Source organism: Lampetra fluviatilis, chromosome 44, assembly GCF_964198595.1.
Source record: "Lampetra fluviatilis chromosome 44, kcLamFluv1.1, whole genome shotgun sequence".
NCBI lineage: Eukaryota > Metazoa > Chordata > Hyperoartia > Petromyzontiformes > Petromyzontidae > Lampetra > Lampetra fluviatilis.
The window spans coordinates 5,209,275-5,231,614 of record NC_136318.1 but is presented as its reverse complement, the minus strand read 5'-3'; the positions used below and the strand labels follow the sequence as shown (position 1 = coordinate 5,231,614).

The 22,340-nt window shown below is 56.5% G+C and overlaps 1 protein-coding gene across 3 annotated transcripts in view; it reads left to right on the top strand.

Annotated features, from left to right (window-relative positions):
* LOC144947325 (lysine-specific demethylase 5C-like) overlaps window positions 1-20,052 on the top strand; it is a 32,814-nt gene extending 12,762 nt beyond the window's left edge. For all 3 annotated transcript variants that reach the window (XM_078876584.1, XM_078876583.1, XM_078876582.1), the window contains 23 exons: window positions 1,191-1,310; window positions 2,952-3,081; window positions 3,767-4,161; window positions 4,583-4,741; window positions 5,144-5,263; window positions 5,687-5,845; window positions 6,267-6,359; window positions 6,973-7,061; window positions 7,697-7,859; window positions 8,608-8,727; window positions 9,670-9,864; window positions 10,513-10,694; window positions 11,189-11,313; window positions 11,449-11,599; window positions 11,936-12,041; window positions 12,416-12,598; window positions 13,122-13,303; window positions 13,864-14,002; window positions 14,276-14,455; window positions 15,077-15,223; window positions 16,018-16,551; window positions 17,291-17,554; window positions 18,963-20,052. In XM_078876584.1, the coding sequence (XP_078732710.1) occupies window positions 1,191-1,310; window positions 2,952-3,081; window positions 3,767-4,161; window positions 4,583-4,741; window positions 5,144-5,263; window positions 5,687-5,845; window positions 6,267-6,359; window positions 6,973-7,061; window positions 7,697-7,859; window positions 8,608-8,727; window positions 9,670-9,864; window positions 10,513-10,694; window positions 11,189-11,313; window positions 11,449-11,599; window positions 11,936-12,041; window positions 12,416-12,598; window positions 13,122-13,303; window positions 13,864-14,002; window positions 14,276-14,455; window positions 15,077-15,223; window positions 16,018-16,551; window positions 17,291-17,554; window positions 18,963-19,367 (4,341 nt within the window). In that variant the 3' untranslated portion in view covers window positions 19,368-20,052. The remainder of the gene's footprint in view (window positions 1-1,190; window positions 1,311-2,951; window positions 3,082-3,766; window positions 4,162-4,582; window positions 4,742-5,143; window positions 5,264-5,686; window positions 5,846-6,266; window positions 6,360-6,972; window positions 7,062-7,696; window positions 7,860-8,607; window positions 8,728-9,669; window positions 9,865-10,512; window positions 10,695-11,188; window positions 11,314-11,448; window positions 11,600-11,935; window positions 12,042-12,415; window positions 12,599-13,121; window positions 13,304-13,863; window positions 14,003-14,275; window positions 14,456-15,076; window positions 15,224-16,017; window positions 16,552-17,290; window positions 17,555-18,962) is intronic.
* Window positions 20,053-22,340: the final 2,288 nt, after the last annotated feature.

Here is a 22,340-nt window from a genome sequence, read left to right as displayed (position 1 = left end):
TTTTCCCTCTGCATTTACAAACATACGTTTAGAATATTTGGCTGCTATATGTGTCCACGTGATAAGTCACTTCGTTGAGCTATCATTTGTGTCCAGGGCGCTTCTGAGAAGGAGCTATATTGCTCGGTGGGCCTTACCTGTTAAAATAAAAAAAATTGTTAAAAAAATATACAAAGCACTTTGATTGCTTATTGGTTTCTGTTTGGGGAGGGGGGAGGGGGGGCGTTGGTGACAGGAGGAGCCCCGAGGCAGGACCTGTTTGGATATCGCTCGCCACTGATGTTGGTCATAGCCCAGAATTGAACTTGGGTCCACCGGGTTTGTAGTGCAATGTGCTAAGCACGACGTCACCGTGCAAAAATCCCGTAATAAAAAAAATTACCAAATGTGGTTCGTCGGGTTTTTTTTGCAGAACGACCATTGAGTGTTTCTGGGTCTAATAACAGGAATTCCCCAAATGTAAAAATATTATTTTTGTAAAAAGTTTTTTACTGAAGTGGTACATAACTCTTGCAAAGCAAGGGGAGCAGTAGCACTCCATATTATAACCGGGTCACCCGAGTTCGATTCCCAGCGAGGGCTAATGCCAGCGGTGAGCTTTACCTGAACTGGTCCTGCCTCCTCCCTTCGCCCGTCGCGAACCCGTGCTGACCAGGGTGGTGAGGTATGGTCAATCAACACCCACGACCAACGGGGCAGAGCATTGAATGTGGGGGAGACCTTCATCCAGCAGTGCATAGACCACGTGCTTATAGTTTACGACAGTGTGTGGAGAGGCCTTTCATCAAGACGGTGGCTGATACGACGATGATGATCATAATGATAGTTGTGGGGAGGCTTTGATGGATAGCCCCTGGCTGTTGGCGATGGTGTGCACACGTGGGGAGCGGTGGTGGTGTCGTGGTTAACGTGTTGCGCTCCGAACCCGGTGACCCGAGTTCGATTCCCGCTCATGGCCAGCGCCAGTGATGATTATCTGAACCGATCCTAGGCCCCACCTAGGTTAACTCGGCCTCAAATGAGTACCTGGTGCGGTGTGTAAACATCGCCACTGAGGCGGCCACCCCACCCCTTCGTGTGCCGTGCCGACCTTCATAGGTGCTCGCTAACAGCACTTGCCTTGGCGGTCTGTTCGATGCTAATCGGGGGATCTTTGCACACGTGGGTGGTTGCGTGCTCTGCGGATGCAGCAAGACGACGTGGGGGAGAAGGACAAGGAGTACAAGCCGCACGGCATCCCGCAGCGACTGTCGGTGCAGCCCTCCAAGACGGACTGCTACGGGCGGCGTGCCAAGCGTCTCAACACCGAGGTCTCTTCCACTTTGACCTCCCCGTCCCTCGACCCCTACCCGGAACGGAGCTACGTGTAGCCCCATCGTTTATATTTTTCTATATTTTAACACCGTTGCCGAGCACAGCCCCAATGGCCCCGAATGTCTTATTCTCGACTTAATAGATTCGAGTAGAAGCAGAAAGAGAAGTCTTCTTCTTGGTTCTGTCGGTAAAGTCACGTAGAAGGGAAGTAATAAAATAATAAAAATAAAACATAATAAAATATTTTTTAAATAATAAAAATAAAGCATAATAAAATTATTTTATTATGTTTAATTTTTATTATTTTATTACTTCCCTTCTACGTGACTTTACCGAAAGAACCAAGAAGATGAATCCCTGCAGTCACGAACGCTTTAAATCGAAAAAGAAAAAGAAGTGTCGTGACCCGCAGTGTGGCGAGTGATTGAATGATCGGGTGAGCGAGTGATTGAGTGCGAGTGAGTGACTCGAGTGAGTTGGTGAGTGTGTTGTTACGACCTGCAAGTGCGGTGGTGTCGAGTTGGCGTGTGATTGAGAGGGTTGAGTGAGCGAGCGAGTTGGTGAGTGATTGTGGATGAGGCAAAACAGGTAGCCCTTGCCATATGTGAATGAAATCGGTGACTGAGAGCCAGTGAGTGAGTGGAGTGAATCGGTGAGCGCTGGATCAGCGATCAACCTGACCGCTTTGTGTTCAATCCTATGTGGAGTGCTCTCGCCAAGAATAATATCTGTCAATCCAACAGCATTTGTTTATCAAGCCTGAGTGTTGATGAGACCCAGAAGGCCGAAGCTGGTCCTGGGTCTGCCTGCTTAAACAAAAGCTGCTGCGTGATATGTGTTTGGAAAGCAAGTAGGCAGATGGAATAATAAAAATGGAATTACATTGAAAAATATAAGTGAAACGTTTGAATTTTAAAAATTACAAATTTAAACTCAAAGTAACAACTTGTTTTGAAACAAAACAAACTAATCGTCTTCACTTTTATTATCATTGCCTCCGTCACCCGAACAACTAGGACACAAACGAGGAGTGTAAACGTGACCCGTGTCTGCCTGCGTGTGCCTGTCCTTGCCTGCCTGCGTGTGTCTGCGTGTGCCTGCACGTGTGTGCGTGTGCCTGTGCGTGTGCCTGCGTGTTTGTGTGTGTGTCTGCGTGTGCCTGCACGTGTGTGCGTGTGCCTGTCCCTTGCCTGCGTGTGCCTGTCCTTGCCTGCCTGCGTGTGCCTGCGCGTGTGTGCGTGTGCCTGCACGTGTGTGCGTGTGCCTGTCCCTTGCCTGCGTGTGCCTGTCCTTGCCTGCCTGCGTGTGCCTGCGCGTGTGTGCGTGTGCCTGCACGTGTGTGCGTGTGCCTGCGTGTGCCTGTGCGTGTGCCTGCGTGTGCCTGTGCGTGTGCCTGCGTGTGCCTGTGTGTGTGCCTGCGTGTGCCTGCACGTGTGTGCGTGTGCCTGTCCCTTGCCTGCGTGTGCCTGTCCTTGCCTGCCTGCCTGCCTGCGTGTGTCTGCGTGTGCCTGCATGTGTGTGTGTGTGCCTGTCCCTTGCCTGCGTGTGCCTGTCCTTGCCTGCCTGCCTGCGTGTGTCTGCGTGTGCCTGCACCTGTGTGCGTGTGCGCGCATTGTCCCGCGCCCGTGCCGCGACAGCCCGAGCCAACGGAGGCCGACATTGCGAGCAACCCTGAGCTGAAGAAGCTGCAGATCTACGGAGCCGGGCCCAAGATGATGGGTCTCGGACTCATGGCGCGCGAGAAGCTGGGCGCCAGCAGGAGGAAGGGTGAGCGCCATGGCCCGCTCATCGTCAACGTCGTCATCCTCATCGTCGTGTCGTTAAGATTGTTCCCATCACTCTCGGCATCACTGTCGGCATAAAATTATTTCCCTTTATTACTGCTAACCCTACTCCCTTTGATGCTGCTAATCCTACATAATGCACGGACATAATATGACTTTGAGACGCCCCCCACTTCCTACGCATTCCACAAGTAGTGACTAATCCCATATCTGCATTTTCCATAAATATGCTAAATTCCTCTTGATATGCGAATTCCTTTGTCATGGCGCCCTTCCCCCTCTAACCCAGCTTAAATATATGCTGCTAAGCTTGGTGGTGTTCATTCAGACGCTGTCTTTCCGACAGACCTGTTCTTCTCCTGAGGACGGCTGCTTGCGTTGTGGCCGAAACGTCGTGAGAATTGTATTTTATTATGTTTTTTTTATTATTTCCCTTCTACGTGACTTTACCGAAAGAACCAAAAATATCACCATCTTTGTCAACATCAATTAATTGGAAGCGTCTTTGACATGACTAGAGTGCCTGACATTCACTTTAAAGTCATTTGTTTCTCGCTCGCGAATCTTCATGCTCATGCGGCACAAGCCCGCAGCCACCCAGCCGATGCGCGTAGCTACAACTCAACGAGAGCCGTTTGCCGTTCGTTTTGTGTGTTGCCTTTCAAAAGACGCTGACGTGAAGCAGGAGCCGACTGTGGCGCCAAAACTGGAACCGGCGCCGCCGCCTCCACCTCCGCCAACACCACCACCGGCGCTGGCAGCGGACGGTGGCGAGAACTGTTCCAAGTTGGAAGATTCGGCGGGGGCCGGCAAGCAATCGCTGGTCCCCTCTCCCTCTCCGCCGGTACTGGCTCGTGCCGAGCGAGCGGAGCAGGCCTGCAAGCAGGAGCATCCGTCCAGCCCGGTCGTCATCTCCGACGATGACGACGACGACGGTGACGGTGGCGGCGGTGCCGGCGAAGCGAGGGGCGGTGGTGCTGCAGAGGAACGGAAACTGGAGGGTGCTGCTGGTGCTGGCGGCGGTGGCAGCGATGGCGCTGCTGTTGATGGATCCGTGGAGCAGGTTAGTCGATTCCGTCTGGTTGGGGCCAATCGGTAGTGGCTGATATCTTGTTAACTTGCGCCATGTGGGATTCTCAACGTCTGATGTGAAGTGACGAGTGATTGTCGTTGCGATTATAGTAAATTGGAAATGACTTGTCTCCGCCATAGGAATGTGGAATTTAAAGCTTTCGTGACTGCAGGGATTCATATTCTAGGTTATTTCGGTAAAGCCACGTAGAAGGGAAACAATAAAATAATAAATCGAAATGTCGTGAGAATTTTATTGTTTTATATTTTTATTATTTGATTGTTTCCCTTCGACGTGACTTTACCGAAAGAACCTAGAATATATATAGCGATGGTCGATGGCTTTTTCCCAATGCCCGTTTGCCGAATGTAAATCACCGGTTGTCCGGTCGCGGTTTCCCGTCGTGACGCAGAAGGCAGAGGCTGCGTGCCTCGTGTGCGAGAGCGCCGTTGCCGTGGAGACGATGCTGCGGTGCAGCCGTTGCGGAGACGGGTACCACAGGACTTGCCTCGTGCCGCCCCCCCCAGAAGCCGCCAGCGTACACTGGCGCTGCCCCAAGTGCATCGCCGAGGTACCGCGTGTCGTACGCTACTTACCAAAATGTCTCGCGGATTTAGCTTACAGAAGTTATGAAAATTCTCGTTAACACTTTGATACAACGCCCTCGTATTTGTGTTATTGTTATTCTGTAAGGCAGCGATGATGAGGGTGGCGGCAATGTCACCGCGCGTGTGTGTGTGTGCGTGCCCGCGTTGGGAGCAGTGGCGCAGCAGTTACCGTGCCCACTCACGGCCACCATCACCAGTGACAATTATTTGAACCGATCCTGGGCTCCCCTTAGGTCGGGGTGGTGCTGGCTACCCACTGTGCCGTGCTGCCCTTTCATTTGTGCTACTCGCTAACAGCACTTGCCTCAAAAGTCTGCTCGGGCTAAACGTGGATGGGGGATCTTTGTCGTTGTGTCTGCGTACAGGAGTGCAGCAAGCCACACGAGGCGTTTGGCTTTGAGCAGGCCACCAAGGAGTACACGCTGCAGAGCTTCGGGGAGATGGCCGACACGTTCAAGGCGGACTACTTCAACATGCCCGTGCACGTGAGTGGCGCTCCGCTGACTCTCCTGGCATGTCGGGGGGGTGGGTGGAGGAGGGAGGCCAACACACCGGGCACAATGTACCAGTCCCAGAAAATTAAACGAGAGAATTTCGATTTAAAGCTTTCGTGACTGCAGGGATTCATCTTCTTGGTTCTTTCGGTATTGTCACGTATAAGGAAAAGAATAAAATAATAAAAATAAAACATTAAATAATTCTCACGACGTTTTCCTTATACGTGACTTTACCGAAAGAACCAAGAAGAGAGAATTTAAGTTTTTTTACGATGACTTCCATGTCCAATCTTCGTAATGTCTGCTCCACCTCCGCTTTTATTTTTATTATTGCTCCGTGCCGGGTTCCCCTGCGGCGGCTCGCTCGTTCACTCGTTCACTCGCTCGTTCACTCACTCTGCGCGTGCGCAGATGGTGCCGACGGACCTGGTGGAGCGCGAGTTCTGGCGCTTGGTGAACAGCATCGAGGAGGACGTGACGGTGGAGTACGGTGCCGACATTCACTCGCGCGAGTTTGGCAGCGGCTTCCCGGTGCGCGACCAGGAAAGGATCCTTACGCCCGAGGAGGAGGTGGGGGCACAGCACCGACAGCGCCGCCGACGCCGCCACCGGCGAGCGGGGGGCGGTGATCGGTGACGGCGGCACGTTCAGTGACAGCGCGATGATGAGCTGGCACGCTGACGGCTTGGCTAATGAGATGGGACATTGATGAGATAACGCAGTGGTGGCATGATGATGAGAAGCTACACTGATGGCACGATGCTGAGATGTCAGCTGATGGCACGACGATTGGCGATCGGGGGACGGCACGATCAACGTTCTGCGTGTTTGCGTGTGCGTGCGGGCACGCTCTTGCGTGTGTGCTTTGTGCGTAAATGTTTTTGCACGTGTTTGCGTGCCCGCGTACACGTGCGTGCATGTGTTAGCGTGCGTGCCTTGTGCTGGTGCGCGCGTTTACGTTGTGTGTTTTGCGTGTGGGTGCGTATCCCAGACGTACGTGGAGTCGGGCTGGAATCTCAACATCATCCCCGTGCACGGGCAGTCGGTGCTCGGCTTCATCAACGCAGACATCTCCGGCATGAAGGTCTGGCTCGACAGCACATGCACACACGTGTGTGCGGTGTGATCTGTTTGTTGTGTCTGTGCTGTGGGGGTGCGTGTATACGTGCTGTGGGATGCGTGTGTATGTACTGTGTCTGTGTATGTATGCAGAACTTCTTTCACACCGTGCGTAGCCAACCGTGCTAACCGAAGGTGGAGGGAAGGACAACAGAAAGTTGTTGCAGTGCGTGTGGTGTGTGTGTGATTCACGTGTTTTGTTGCACGTGTGCTGTGCGTTGCGTGTGGGTTCATGTACGTGTGTGTGCAAGTGTGGGTCGCGGTGGCGTAGTGGTTGGCGCACTGCGCTACCAACTTGGCTCACTAACAACACCAGTGATGAATATCTGAATCGGTCCTGGGCCTTCCCCCTAGGTCAACTCAACCCTAAATGAGTACCTTGAGCTGTATGTCGTAAACATCAGCACTGGGGATACAAAGGCGGCCAGGGCGTTGTTTCTGGCCACCCCACCCCTTCCATGCCTTGCTAGTCTTTATAGGTGGTCGCAAAATTGCAAGCATGCAATGCTAACCGGCGGGTGACCTGTGCGTGTGTCTCTTTGTGTGCCTCTTGTGTTTTTGTGGGCGTGGCAACGCAGGTGCCCTGGCTGTACGTGGGCATGTGCTTCTCTGCCTTCTGCTGGCACATTGAGGACCATTGGAGCTACTCCATCAACTACCTGCACTGGTGAGACGACACTTACACCAGGGGTGGGGGGGTGGGGCACTCGTCGGTACCCGAGTGCCGAATAAGGACTTTCAAATACCCTTGGCGGGGCGGCCACACGTCAATACTTGCGCACCGTGGCACGGGTGACCGAGCTCGCCGAAATGGGACATTTCGGTGCTGTTGCCAGGCTGGCGAAGTCCCGTCTCTCGTGGCCGATCAGTGCCGCTGGGATGCTTTCGGGCTGTTCCGAGGTGGTTAGCCTCATGTGGCGGCGGTGCCCTGGGGAAATGACGTCACGGGCTGAATAGGGGCCAGTGGGTCACAGGTTTCCCAATCCTGTCTTCATGGATTGTTTGTGGCTCATCTCTTCCTCCCCACCCCCCCTCTTTCTCATCCTTTTCACCTCTCCCACCTCCACCACCACCTCTCCTCATCCTCCACAAACCTCTTCCTTCAAATCAACTCCTCCTTCATTTCCATTTCTCTTCCCCCATTTCCTCCAACCTCATCAACTCATCCTCCTACTGGCTCTTCCAACTTCATGAACTCCTCCTTACTCTTCCCTAAACATCACCAACTCTTTCTCCTCGACTACATCAACTCCTCCTCCCCGTGTCCTCCTGTCTCCTGTCTCCACCTCGTCCCTGGGGCAGGGGCGAGCCAAAGACGTGGTACGGCGTGCCGTCGCACGCGGCCGAGCACCTAGAGTCTGTGATGAGGAAGCTGGCGCCGGAGTTGTTCGAGTCCCAGCCGGACCTCCTGCACCAGCTGGTCACCATCATGAACCCCAACCTGCTCATGTCGCACGGCGTGCCGGTGAGTGCCAGCACGGCACCACCTCCCGATAGAGCCTCTCCCTGTGGTAGAGCCTCTTGCGTTAGAGGGTCAAGCGCGCTACCAGACTAGACCCGGGCCATTCGGGCATCCCAAGTATTCGATTAACGTCACCGATGCGCCGGCTCGGTTACTCAACCAATCGGAAGTTAATTCCGCAATGAAACCGGAATGGAACTGAAAATGCCCCGGGGGGAACTTTCACAAGTGCTCGTGAACAGCACTTGCCCCAACGGGCCTATACGTCTACAGTGGGGGGAACTTTGTCTTTGTTAGCAATGCTAATACTTCTTCTTGGTTCTTTCGGTAAAGTCACGTAGAAGGGAAGTAATAAAATAATAAAAATAAAACATAAAATAATTCTCACGACGTTTTGGCCACAACGCAAGCAGCCGTCCTCAGACGCTGTCTTTCCGACAGACCTGTTCTCCACCTGAGGACGGCTGCTTGCGTTGTGGCCGAAACGTCGTGAGAATTATGTTATTATGTTTTATTTTTATTATTTTATTATTTCCCTTCTACGTGACTTTACCGAAAGAACCAAGAAGATAAATCCCTGCAGTCACGAAAGCTTTAAATCGAAATGCTAATACTCGCAACGAGCCTGCGTTGCGGTTGTGGTTGCGAAGGCGAGATCCGGGTTGTGACTGCGTGGTTGCGGCGGCGGCGGTGGTGGTGGTGGTGGTGGTGATGGTGGTGGTGGTGGCGGTGATGGTGGCGTGGCGAGCAGGTGGTGCGGACGAACCAATGTGCGGGAGAGTTTGTGGTGACGTTCCCACGGGCCTACCACAGCGGATTCAACCAGGGGTACAACTTTGCCGAGGCCGTCAACTTCTGCACCGCCGACTGGGTGGGTCTCGGATTTTTGTTTACCTTTCCTTATAATTTGCACACCGATCGGGTTTTTGTTTTGTTGCTTTCACTGGATATCTGTGTTTTAAAGAGCTTTATAGCTCATCGGATTCCTCCGGTGTCAATAAATATTCTGATTCTGATAATCTTGTCCTCTCTGCTCTACATTTTCCTCTTGTCTGTTCATTGTCCTACTCTTGCCCTTTGTTATTCCGCCCCCCCCCCCCCTCCACGATTCCTGGCCACGGCTGAATATTCGATAGAACCGGTGGCTGGGCCTTCTCAAGGTCGCCTCGTTGAAAACCTCACCCCCCCCCACCCCCGGGGAGACGATCACGGCTAGAGGGGGCGTAGTTTTGCTGCCCGCACTGCCCCATCAAGTGCCGTGTCGGCCTTAATAGGCACCTGCTAACAGCACATGCCCCAACAGTATAAACGTAGCCTATGTGGAGATCTTAGTGTTTTTTTATGAAATGCAGTTGTGATACCAATGTGAACCGTGAAATGTAATGTCTTATACCCATGGGAACTGTGAAATGCAATGACCTATACCTATATGAACTGGAATTTTAACGCCATATAGCAATGCGAAGTGTAAAATGCAACGACCAATTAAAAAGCCACCCGGAGGGGCGGGGGGGGGTACGGTTGTAAATGTTTATCTCGGCAGCTGCCTACGGCCGCATCACCCCCAGAGGTCGCAAACGGGTTTTGATTCCTTACCCGTACTCGGCCGCACCAGGGTCGCTAACGGGTACCCGTACCCAGCCGGGTACGGGTAGCCGGGTATCGGGTAGGGTACGGGTATCGGGTACCCGGTTGTGACCTCTGATCACCCCTCGCTTGTGCCGTGCCGGCCTTAAAAATGCGCTCGCCGATGGCCGCTCGCCCCCAACAGTCGTCACCGCGGGGCTAAGCGTCGCGTGCCCTGTCGCCGCAGCTGCCCATGGGCCGCCTGTGCGTGGACCACTACCGCCGGCTGCACCGCTACTGCGTGTTCTCGCACGAGGAGCTCATCTGCAAGATGGCGTCGGACCCCGAGGGCCTGGGCCTCAACCTGGCGGCGGCCGTGCACAAGGAGCTCTTCATCATGGTGCAGGAGGAGCGCAAGCTGCGCCGTGCCCTGCTGCAGCGGGTAACGCCAGCGCCGCCGCCGTCAGCCTGCTGCACGCGATAGCGGAACTGCAAGTGTGTGTGCAGGTTGGGGGGGGGGGGGGTGCGGAAGGAAGGAAGGAAGCGATGCAGGGGGTGATGTAAGAGCAAAGTATGGGAGGCATGGATGCAAGGGATAGCGCAACAGTTGGGGGCGGCTAGTGAGATGGGAGATAAGTTGTAACAAAAGGAGCTTGGGGTCGCGAGGTAGGAGATGGTGTATCTGCCACGTGTGCGGTGGTATCGGGGCAACGATTTAACGGCCAGGTCAGGGTGGTGCCGCGGGCGAAAATGTAACAGCAGTCTGGGTCGGGCACTTATTCAGATGATAGTGCACCAGCGATGGGGGAGGAGCCGATTCAGGAGATGTTTCAACAGGGAGGGAGGCACGACTGATAACACGACCTGACATCTTGTACACAGTGAGGTGGGGGCTGCATTACAGATGTGACATCACGTTATTGATTCGCTGTCATTTCTTGTCACCTATCACCTCCCTCCAACATACGTTCCTTCCCACTCATGCTCCCTCCCACCCTCTCCTCCCCGCCCTTCACTCCCCACGGCCCCGCTATCAACGTGCGCACACATACGCGCATGCACGCACACGCATGTGCACGCACGCACACAGGGCACAACGGAGGCAGAGCGCGAGGCGTTTGAGCTGCTTCCCGACGACGAGCGGCAGTGCGACACGTGCAAGACGACGTGCTTCCTGTCGGCGCTGGCGTGCTCACGCTGCCACAACCGCCTCGTGTGCCTGCACCACGCCGCCCAGCTCTGCAAGTGCCCGGCCGCCAAGCACTACCTGCGGTGAGCACCTACCGGGGAGCAGTCGGGCGGCAGTAGCGGCGGTGGTGGCGGCTACGCTGCTGCACCGGCTGCCTTGTGACCTGGCGCTGCGGTGGCAGCGGGAGCGAGGGTTGCGAAACTTCCTGCTACCCATGGGTGGGCGTGGAGGAGGAGAAGGCGGTACAGCAGAGTGTGGACGAATATTCAATGTACGTAGCCAACCGTGCTGATCTGAGGTGCGTGCTAAGGACAACAAACACAAAAAGTTGTTCTAAAGAAGTAACTGTTCAAAAGAACTGGATTCAATCATCGATTCTACTACTTTTCTTTTGGACGATCAGTTCCAAAAACGACTCGAAAAATATAACAGGGTTGCTCGTCCGTGTCTCTACACGATAGCTTCTGAACCCCCCCCACCCCCCACGCCTCTCTCACCTGACGACCTCATCTCTCGCGTTACTCCCCTCCCTCTCTCTCTCTGTCTACCCCGTCTACCGTCGCTGCTCCTGCCTCAGCTACCGCTACACGCTGGACGAGCTGCCGGCCATGCTGCAGCGACTCAAGGTGTGCGCCGAGTCGTTCGACAGCTGGGCCACGCGCACGCGCCGCGCCCTGGAAGCCGAGGGCGCCCTCAAGAAAGGTTCGGGCGCACGTCGCACGCGGCTTTTTGCCCCGCGCTTTGCCGCATTTCGCACCGGTTACTTGCCAGGCGGTCCTGACCTGACCCCTGCCCCGCGTCTCTGTCGGGCCGATCGTCTCCTCCGTGCGGATGCAGAGCTGCCGCACCTGCAGGAGCTGGCTGCCGAGGCGGAGGAGAGGAAGTTCCCCGAGAACGATCTCTCGCTGCAGCTGCACGTCGTCGTCACGGAGACGGAGCGCTGCCTCGCGCTCGTTCGCTCGCTGCTCCACGTCCGGCCCGCCGACGGGTGCGTGGTGGTGGTGGTGGTGGTGGTGTCGGTGGCGGCGACGCCCGGTGTTAGCGTTGTCATCGTCGGCAAGAGCGAGAACGGAATGGGAACTCGATCTAGAACTGGGAGCTGTGCATGTGGTTAACGGGGATAATTTTGGCCGAGCACAATGGAACTGTAAGTGGAATGTTAAGCCTTTGTAAAGAACGAGATGATGGCAATGACGGTGATGGGTGGTGATGATGGTGACGATTGTCACCATAACCATCACGCATAATAATGAGTGGTGGTTACGGCTGATGATGATGATGGCAACGGTGACGCTGACGAGGAGGAGGTTGTGCCGTGTGGCAGGAGCCGTGAGGAGCCGGGGGAGCGACTCACCCTGGTGGAGCTGCGGGAGCTGGTGGAGCAGATGCAGAGTCTGCCCTGCGCCGTTCCCGAAGCCGCGCAGGTGGAGGTAATGGCAACACGGGGGGTGCTTTGTCTGGTGCAGGTGTGCGCTGGCGTTTCCTTGCATGCTTGTGTGTGTGTGTGTATCTTTGTTTGCTTGTTGGAGCGGTGGTGCAGCGGTGAGCGCATAGCGCTACGTACCCAACGACAACACCAGTGACGGTTATCTGTACCGGTCCTGGGCCTCCCCTAGGTAGCCTCAAACGAGTCCCTGGTTTAAACATCGTCACTGGAGAGACATGCGGCTGGGCGTGGTGCTGGCCACCCACCCCCTTGTGTGCCGTGCCGGCCTTCATAAGTGCTCGCTAACAGCACTTGCCCATACAGTCTGTCAGGGCTATACGGGAGTTCTTTGCCTGTGTGTCTGTCTGCGCCGTGCAGGAACTGCTGGAGCGAGCGGAGCGTCTGGAGGTGCGCGCCGCCGAGGTGGCGGAGGAGGCGGCGCCCGGCGCGGGCACCGTGGAGGCCCTGCTGCGTGACATCGAGCGGCTGGGCCCCACCATCGTCCTCCCGCACACGGCCACGCTGCGCGACGCCCTGCCCCGGTCACGCTGGCTGCACCAGGTCCGGCTGCCACTCTGCATACACACAGCCCCTATTGTCAATGCTCTGCTGGATGAGGGCCTCTCCTTGTTGTCTGGGTCATAGGGTCATACACAAACATATACCAACCACCCAAAAGCCTTGTGCACCATCAACAGCTCCTTTCACGAGACACAGTATTCAGATCCATGGACAGCTCTTGGCACGAGAGACAGAATTTAGCACCATAGACAGCTCCAGGTACTAAACACAGTATTCAGAACCATGGACAGCTCCTGCTACTATACACACAATTCAGCACCATGGACGGCTCCTACTAGACACATTAGTCAGCACAATGAACAAATCCAGGTACTCGACACAGTACAGCCCCTGGTACTAGACACAGAATGGAAAGCTCCTGGTACTAGACACATCATTCACCACCATGGACACCTACTAGTACTCTACACAGCGTTCAGCATCATGGACAGCTCCTGGTGCGACTACAGAGGTCATGGAGAGAAACCCCTCTCGGTGGCGGGTGGTGTCGCTCTCCCCGCAGGTGCGTGAGAGCCTGTCGCAAGGCGGGGCGCGCGTGCCGCTAGACGCCGTGCGGGGCCTGCTGAGGGCCGGGCTGGCGCTGCCAGCTAACCCGTCGGTGCAGAAGGCGCTGTCCGAGCTGCAGGAGCTGCAGAGCATCGCTCAGCGCTGGGAGGAGAAGGCGGCGCTCTGCCTGCAGTCTGGGTGAGCGAGCGGGCGGGGAGCGGGTGGAGAGAGGGTGGGTGAGAGCGTGTACAAGCTATTTATAGCGTGAGTGGTGAAGTGAGAGGGTGAGAGAGTGAGCACGCATGTAACTCCAGTGAGTGGTGAGTGAGCAGGTGACTAAGTGAGTCAGTGAACAGGTGGGAGAGTGATTCAGCATGTGAAGAGGGTTGGTTAGACAGTGAGAGAGGTGAGTGAGCAGATGAAAGAGAAAATTAATTAATCGGCAAGCGAAAGGATGAACAGGTGGGAGAGAGGATGAGAGCGAATTCATCGACGAGGGAACATTTGACAGAGAGCGAGTGAGCGAAACCAGTGAGTTGGCTGATTAGCTAGCGTGTGATGGTGCGAGTGAGTGAGCGAGCGAGCGGTTAAATGGACAAGCTGGCCGGCGAACGATCGAGCGAGCGCGGGTGAAGCGTCTCGACACTCGACAGTGCCCGCAACCTCATCCGGTTTCTCCCGGTGCCACCGTTCTCTCTCTCTCTCCCCTTTCCCTCCCTCGGCGCGTCTCGACGTGCGTCCCCCTCTACGCGGCGCAGGCAGCGTCACAGCGCGGCGACGCTGGAGGCGATCGTGGCCGACGCGGAGCAGGTGCCCGCGGTGCTGCCCAAGGTGCGCGCCCTCACCGCCGCGCTCGCCGCCGCGCGCCAGTGGAGCCACCTCCTGGAGGCCATGCAGGTGGCGGCATGCACGGCACCCGCACAACACAAACATCGCCCCCCCTTCCCTGCGGAGCCTCTAACAGGCCGCCGGGGCGGGCGCCATTAGCGAATAGCGATTACGTTTACGGGATCTAACCCAAAAAAAATGCTGAGTGTGGTGGGTGTGGCGTGGTCGTGCGGTGGGTGCCACGTGGTCGTGCGGTGGGTGCCGCGCGGTTGTTGTGGCGTGAGCGGTGTGTTGGTGTGACCCTGCGGGTTGTGCCGTGCGGTCGTGCGGCGCGCTTGGCAGAACGCGGACCACTTCCCGTACCTGGAGGTGCTGGAGAGCGCGGTGCGCTGCGGCGCCGACGTGGCGGTGAGGCTGGACGCGCTTCCCCAGCTGCAGGCGCAGGTGCAGCTGGCGAGCGCCTGGCGCGAGCGCACGGAGCGCACGTTCCTGCGACGCCACTCGTCGTACTCCGTGTTGGAGGTGAGCGGCGCGAGGGTTCGGGACGCGCTGGTGAGGGGAGTGGAGCGCGTGAGCGAGCGGGCGAGTCGGTGGGAGGGTGACCGAGTAAGTCGGTGAGAGGGTGAGTGGGTGATGGAGCAAGTGAGTTGGTGGTTGGCAGGGTGAGAGGAGGGTGAGCGGTGTGGGTGGGTACGTGATTAAGAAGATGGGACGGTGCGTGCACGTTTGAGCGGGCAGGAGGATGATAAGCAAATGAGTTGATGGGTGAGCGAACGGTGTAGATGGTAGATGGGTGACTTGAGTGAGGGAGCGTGAGGCCGAGAGAGTGTGAGTGGATGGGTGAGCGGGTGGTGGGCAGGTAAAAGATTAGGAGGGCGAGTGGGTGAGACGTTGAGCGTGCGGGAAGGTGAGCGGGGCGTGTCCAGTGGGTGAGCGACCCCGCCCCGCCTCTGTTGAGCGAGTCCAAGTTGGGCGCCGTGTCTCGTGTTTCACTGGCTGACAAAAGTGGCGTTCGCTCACAAGTGAGGTCGTGATGCGGCCAGAAGTGAGATCCCCCCGTACCCAATCTAGCGTCACATTCACATACAAAAGCCGCCTCCAGTGTTTTCCCTCCCAAGAGTCCACGACTCTCGCACAAACCAGGTGCTGAGTCCGCGCACCGACATCGGCGAGTACGGCAAGCGGCGCCCGAGAGGAGCTTCCGGCGACCCCAAGGCAGCGCCGCCCGCCGAGGTCACCATCGCCGACCTTCAGCGGCAAATCAAGGAGGCACGCGACCCCGACGCGGTGGTACGGTCCGACTGCACACCATCACTCACCGGGGGGGTGTAGGAGAGCTGGCGGAATGCGCCATTCTGTTTCGGGGGGTGTGGTCCGCCATAATTTTAATTCGGATGGATTTTTGTTTTTATGTTTAATGATATAAACTTTTTCGCCTGGAAAATGCGTTGAGGTGAAACTTCACGTTTGCTAGGATTGTCCGGGAGAAAAGAGTCTTTTGGGTTATTTTAGTGCGAGTCATTATGGCCGTCCAGTGACATCATCGCGACGTGCTTTCACCAACGCAGTGGCGCTTTTGCACAACCGACCAATGTGCTTGTCAGGAGAAGCAAACCACGTGGATCTCCTGAGATGCGCTGCCGCACCCACAATGCACTCCTCAAGATTTGGCAATGACAACACCAGAAGCGGTGGCCTGTGCAGGTTATTGTGAAAAGACTAAATAGGTCGGACAGGAGACACGGCAAAGAAGAAAGACCCAATACTGTGGCGTCACCGGAGTGCTATGATGCGGTTTTAAAGTATTTTTTATTTGCTCGTAAATCAAGCTTTGAACTGTTGTCAAGACAGCTCAGGACAGGCACAGTGTGTCTGTAAGATAACAGCGGTTTTGTCTGAAACCATCACATTCAATTAGTTCCGGCACTTTATTTGGCTGAATTCTATATATTTACATGGCTTATCAAGTTTCTCCAGGTCACCTTTCAAATCACACACCTACACAGCAACAACAGCAGCACTGCCACCACCGCCGCTATTAAGCGAGCCTCACCGGAACACAACGATCTCCGTCCCCCACTCAGGTCCAGTCCCTGAAGGATGCCGAGAGGAGGGAGGTGGACGCCATACGCCGGCTGCGCACCAAAAACGCCAGCAAGCTGGTGCTGCCGCTCCCCACCAGCGGCTCGAGCCCGCACCATCACTCGCCCAAGGCCCTCGCCGCTCCCACGCCCAGACCGCAACAGCCGGGCGACCCAGGCGGCGCCGTGAACAACGGCGACGCCGCCGATGGCGCCGCCGGCACCGGCGCGGCGGAGTTCTGCCTGTGCCGTCGCCCGGCGCGCGGCCTCATGCTGTACTGCGAGCTGTGCGGGGACTGGTTCCACTGCGGAACCTGCGTGCCGGCGCCACGATCCGGCACGGGCCGGCGCCATGGGCCGGGCTACCGACTGCTGCGCGCGCTGGGGCCTCCGTTCCTGTGCCCCGGCTGCCAGCGCTCGCGCCGCCCGCGCCTCGTGGCCATCCTGCCGCTGCTGCTGGCGCTGCAGAAGCTGCCGGCGAGGCTCGCCGAGGGGGAGGCGCTGCAGCACCTCACGGAGCGCGCCGTCGGCTGGCAGGTGCGCGGCACCGGGCGAGATGGGCGGCGGGCGGTGGGGGGCGGTTTGTAACGGCCAGGTTGGGTTCTTGATGGGCGTGACGGAGCCATTGAGGTGACCCCTGGGTTCGAATCTGGACTTTGGCCGTTGCCCGCAGTTAAACCGGGAGGTGGCGGTCTCAGCTCGGTCACCGTTGACCGCCCGCGAAATTAATTAAGTAGTAAAAATATTACAATAAATATCATTTTGACCAATGCTCTTTGTAGAACGCCATCGTCGGTAGGTGTGGATCGGAAGCGGTTGTGAAGTTACCTAGTGCAGTGAGCACGGCAATAAACACGTAACACAGATTCATACTCTTAGTTCTTTCGGTAAAGTCACGTAGGTAAAAAATGAAATAAAAATTAATAAAAAATAAAAACAATAAAATCACGACGTTTCGGAGGCAACACAAGCTTCCGTCTTCAGGTGAAACTGTCACAGCAAAAAATCGGTATCAAGTGGAGAGAAGTCCCAAGAGGTACGACCTTATATACTGGTTAAGGGGGGAGGAGCCAGGAAGGGCCGCGGGAGTGGAGGAGTTGTGAGATGGTCACAGACACACACACACGTCTGACATCACGTGGCCCGGCATCACAAAATAAATTTACGCAGTCAGCTGGAAAATCTTACTGGATGAATCCTGAACGAATGAATTAACGATTGTAGCTTTGCCATCCTCCTCCCCCCCACCCGTGTGATTGACTCTCCGACCAATCAGGAGCAAGCTCGCCAAGCGCTGGCGAAGGACGAGGTGTGGCCACTGATGACGACAGCCGACCAGGCCGACACCGACCCCACGGCTGCCCCGGTACCGCCGCCGGCGGGGGCAGGACGGCTGTCGGCAGAGACAACGCGGGAACTGACGGAGCTGCTGGTGGAGGGCGGGCTGCTGGAGATGAGTCTGGAAGAGACTTGCCTCATCTGGAGGGTGCTGCAGGCTGCGCAGCCGGAGCAGCTGCACGGAGACATCACCTTCGGACCCGTGAGCACCGCCGCCTGCACCGGAGCCTGACCCCGGGGGGGGCAAACCCTGAACACTTGAACCCTGGTTTCGCTTTAAAGCTTCTTTCGTGACTGCAGGGATTCATCTTCTTGGTTCTTTCGGTAAAGTCACGTAGAAGGGAAATAATAAAATAATAAAAATAAAACATAATAAAATAATTCTCACGACGTTTCGGCCACAACGCAAGCAGCCGTCCTGCTTGCGTCTGTCGGAAAGGCAGCGTCTCATTCAGACGCTGTCTTTCCGACAGACCTGTTCTTGGATCTTATGTTTGTTTAGAATGAGACGCTGTCTTTCTGACAGACCTGTTCTTCACCTGAGGACGGCTGCTTGCGTTGTGGCCGAAACATCGTGAGAATTATTTTATTATGTTTTATTTGTATTATTTTATTATTTCCCTTCTACGTGACTTTACCGAAAGAACCAAGAAGACTTGAACCCTGGTTACCGAAGCCTCCCCCCGATCCCGATCTTTGACCCCGGATCCTGACCCCAACCCCTGACCCCAACCCCTGAACGCTAGAGGTGACATCTCATGGAAACGTGATTCCTACGTTGCATCGTAACCTCTAGCACCAACCCTTACCCCCCTCCCCCCAGGGCAATCCTTGACCCTGAGGACAAAGCATGACCCCCACACTCATGACAGCTAGAGGGGACTTCTAAAATAAAATGTGATCCGATGATGATGATGATGATGAAACCCTGACCCCTAAGGGTGAAGTTAAGCCCCAGAGGGGACATGGAGAGTAAACCACGATCCCCACAATCAACGCTCATCCCCGCACCTACGTACGGTCCAAAATAAGTTCAACGTACGTACATAAAGCCCTGTGGCTGAACTCTGCGCCGTAGAGTCTGCCCTGACCCCTATAGGTGACCTCTAGAGTGAACCCCGACCCCTGACTTTAACCCACATCGTGGGATGCTACCGAGGTGCAAATGTTAGCGATCCAGACGGCACCGGTTTGATCTCCCGGCAGTGTATAAGTTGCTACAACGCAATATAGGTTATTGGGTTAGATCGCGTAAATGTATAAATGAAAATCTCTATTATGGATGATATTTCTCGCGATAGCCTGCATGTGAAACTGGTACAATGTAGTCGGTCAATCGACAGGTCGCGTGTACAGATAGTGTGGGTACTCCGACGTCTTCCATTGCTTCTGGCCAGCGTTGGAAGAGTAGGCCAAGTACGCTCTGGAGGGGCTGTCTAGAGCGGCCTCGGCGTGGGTGAACAACAGCGGCACCTTTAGCTTTGCCCTCCACACCGGTCTCCCGTTGGGCCAATGCAGCGAATGTGAGGGGCGGCGCACGAGCGAGACAGAGACGGAGCAATCGAGACTGACGGTGCGATTCCGGCATTTCGCCGGTTCCCTCCCTCCAGCGCGGCGAGGATGGCGCGGCGGGGACGGCGCAGGGAGCGAGTGGCGGCGGCGGCGACCACCGGCGCAAGCGGCGCGGCAAGGCCGAGCGCGGCACGGGCGCGCGTGCCGCCGCCGCGACGCATGGCCCCTCAGCCGCCGGCAACATCGGCGACAGAAACAGCAGCGGCTGCAACGCTGCCGAGGACGACAACGCCGCCAGCACCCTGCTGAAGAGGCCCCGGCAGGACGCGGAGGAGACCGGTGACGAGGCGACGGCGGCGGCAATGGGTGGCGCCGGCGGCGTTGTCGAGCGACCGGCTCGCGAACAGGAGGAGGAGGAGGGGGAGGAGGGGGAGGTTTGTAACAACGGCGGGCCCAGCCGACCGCAGCGGCCATTGGGGGTGTGCAACGGTGTGGAGAGATGAAGAGGTGGGGGTCCACGGGGGCCACGGAGGGCGGCACGTGGGGGGGGGGCCGGGGTAAGCGTTTTGGGACCGACGTCAAGAATTTCGTTTTTGTTTTTAGGTTCGCCGCCGCCGCTACCACCGGCGCCGTCTTGGTCCTGTTTTGTTTTTGTAAGAAGCGTTGGTGCTCGCCGCGTCCTGTGAGCCGTGCGGCGTGCCGGCCTCGGTGCACGGCGGGGGGGGGGGGGAGGAGTAGGAGGAGGAGTGAACTGAACGTAAGATTAAAAGAAAAAAATAGAAAACTTTTATTTAGCAGTGTTTGTCTGAAACAAATCATTTCAGCCGTATTCCAACAGTGAAACCATCAGGAGAACTGTCCAGAGAAACATTCCCACAAGGCTCCCGTCGTTCACAATGCAAAAAAAGCACCCCAGCAGCCAGCAGCTGCTGCACGGGGTCGGTCCCATGGGGTCGGTCCGATGGCATCGCGCGGGGGATGCCGCAAGAGAGACGCGCCGGACAGCGGGGACGGTCCGTCGATCGGCGCACGGCTTCGCGCATCCAAACAACGTTGGTGATACCGATGCACAACTGTGACCTCCCTTCTTCCTCCTCATGGTTCCGATTGCTTCAGAACGCCGCGCTCGCGGGGATGGGTGCAGTGCAAGGGGTCGCTCGGTGCTTCGGCGTTAACGTCCGGCGTGAATCAGAATCTCTATTCTGGAGAAATCCGATGAGCTATGAAGCTTTTTTTCACTGATGTCCAGTGGTGTGCCGTTCCCTCTGCTGCGCAAAGCTTCAATTCAGCCGTTTTCTACTGGGTCTGCGACCCGTAAATAATTCCGCACCCACCTCTCGGATAGTTATCGCTCTGGCTGGCTGTAGCTACGCCGTCACTTTTCCACCTACCCGGTCTACCAGACACCCCAACGATATCCAAACAATGAGTCTGCGTGTCTGTGTGTGTGTGTAAGTTGGGATGGGGAACTATAGTGTGTAGTGGTTAGTGCGCTGGGCTATGAACCTTGCAACCAGCATTAAATTTCCCTTGGTCAGCTCAGCCTTAAATGAGTACCTGGTGCATTGTGTTATTATCAGGACTGGGGGAGACGTATAAAGGCGGCCAGGCGTGGTGCTGGCCACACCACCCCATTGTGCGTCGTTCCGGTCCTCATAGGCGCTCGCTAACAGCGCTTGCCTCGGCAGCGTGCGTCAACTCCATACGAGGGACCATTGTCTTGGCGTGTGCGTGCGAGCGAGACTGAGCAGCTGGCATGGACCTATACACTGTAGCATCAACCGCCACGCTGACTCAGCTTTTACTTCACTGTTGTTACGAACACTCGACGCACACAACAGCAACAACGAAAAAGTAAATCGTGCATTGTCTAGCGCCAACCTCGAAGCAAACTGCTTCGCTGCTGCTTCTACCGATAGTGGAGACCGACACCCGCTGGCTCTGTCAAAACCTCCACTGAAAAACGGCATGGCCGGAGGAGGGGAGGGGGGAGGAGAGGCGCTTGGCCTGTGTGTCACCTCCCACCCTGGGGGATGCCCCCTCACTTGCCGGCCGTGGCTTTAAAACCAGCGACAGACACCGCTGGCTGCTGTGATGGGGTTACAATTGTCACGATTGTTTGGTCGTTTTGAATAGTGGCGAGCCGGTCGCGAGCGCTGAGCGACATCATCGTGAAAGTGGAAGCCACTTCCTCGTTTTAGTTTAACCCCGTTCGTCGTCGCTGTCGCTTTGCCGCCGTCTGGGGGAAGGGCGGCGGGGGTGGGGGGAGGCCACGGAAAGCCTCTCCCCCCCCCCTCGCCACGCCTTGCTTGGCTGCCGACATTCGTGTGGGGGAGAAAGAAAAAAAAAGAGCACTTTTAGGTGGTGTAAAAACATCTTTCGTTCGCCCTCCGTTGCCGTCGTTCGGGATGCCACGGCTACAACACGGAGGCAGGCGAACAAGATCCAGCCAACACGAAGCGACGGCAGCGCCGCCGCCTACCATCGGACTCTCGCTTCGGGCGCGGCGAGTGTCGGTGTCTGCCAGGCTGCGCGCGACGAGTCACGTCCGGGGGCTTGCCGAACTCCCCAACGGAGCGGCAGATACCACCGTGCGTCATCCTGCGTGCGGGGGGGGGGGGGGGTGGTGGGTGGAGGAACGGCCACCGGGAAAAGACACCGCCGCCGCAGGGTTTGGCGTGCCGAGTGGAGCGTCTCGTCGGGTTTTGGTTTAGCCGCGCTTTCATCCGCCGGGTTGTGTTACGCCCCGTAGAATCGCCGCGCCCTTGTCGTCACCACCGTTATTGTCATCGTTACTCTTGTCGTTTATTGTCGTGTTATTTTGTTTGACTTGGCTGCCTCGTCATGACCTCGCTCGGCGGCGGGAACGAGAGCGGTTGTCGCCGATCGGAGGAAGCGTTCACGATTCGCATCGGTGATTTCGCGACGGCATCGCTGATACCGAAACGTTGTTCAAGGATACGGTTAAGACGCACGCGTAGAGCAGAGCTCGGCTGTTAAAAACTCCCTCCAGAAAGCTTTACACGTTAACGACGTTCACTTTCGTCGGCTCTCTGTGGTGCGCTTCCGTGTCGAGCCGCGCGTCGTTCAGCACGACGAACCGACCTTTCACTTGACGTGCTGCTGCTGCTGCAGGGGGAGCTTCACTTCCTGGAGCCTCTTCGGAGCTTCTCTACAGTTCGATTCCTCGAGTAGCTCCCGGTACCTGGAGGGAAACGGGGGAGGCACCGCGGCATGCCGAGCGACGACGACAACAAAGACGACGACGCGCGGTTTGAGCCGTAAGCGCATCCGGAGAGCTGTACAGCAGAGGTCGCAATCGGGTACCCGATACCCGGTTACCCGTACCCGGCCGTGTATCGGGTAGCCGTTTGCGACCCTGGTGCGGCCGGGTACGGGTAAGGAATCAAAACCCGTTTGCGACCTCTGCTGTACAGCAAAACCGCAACCGCAAAAAAAAACCCTTCGCTCGCTCT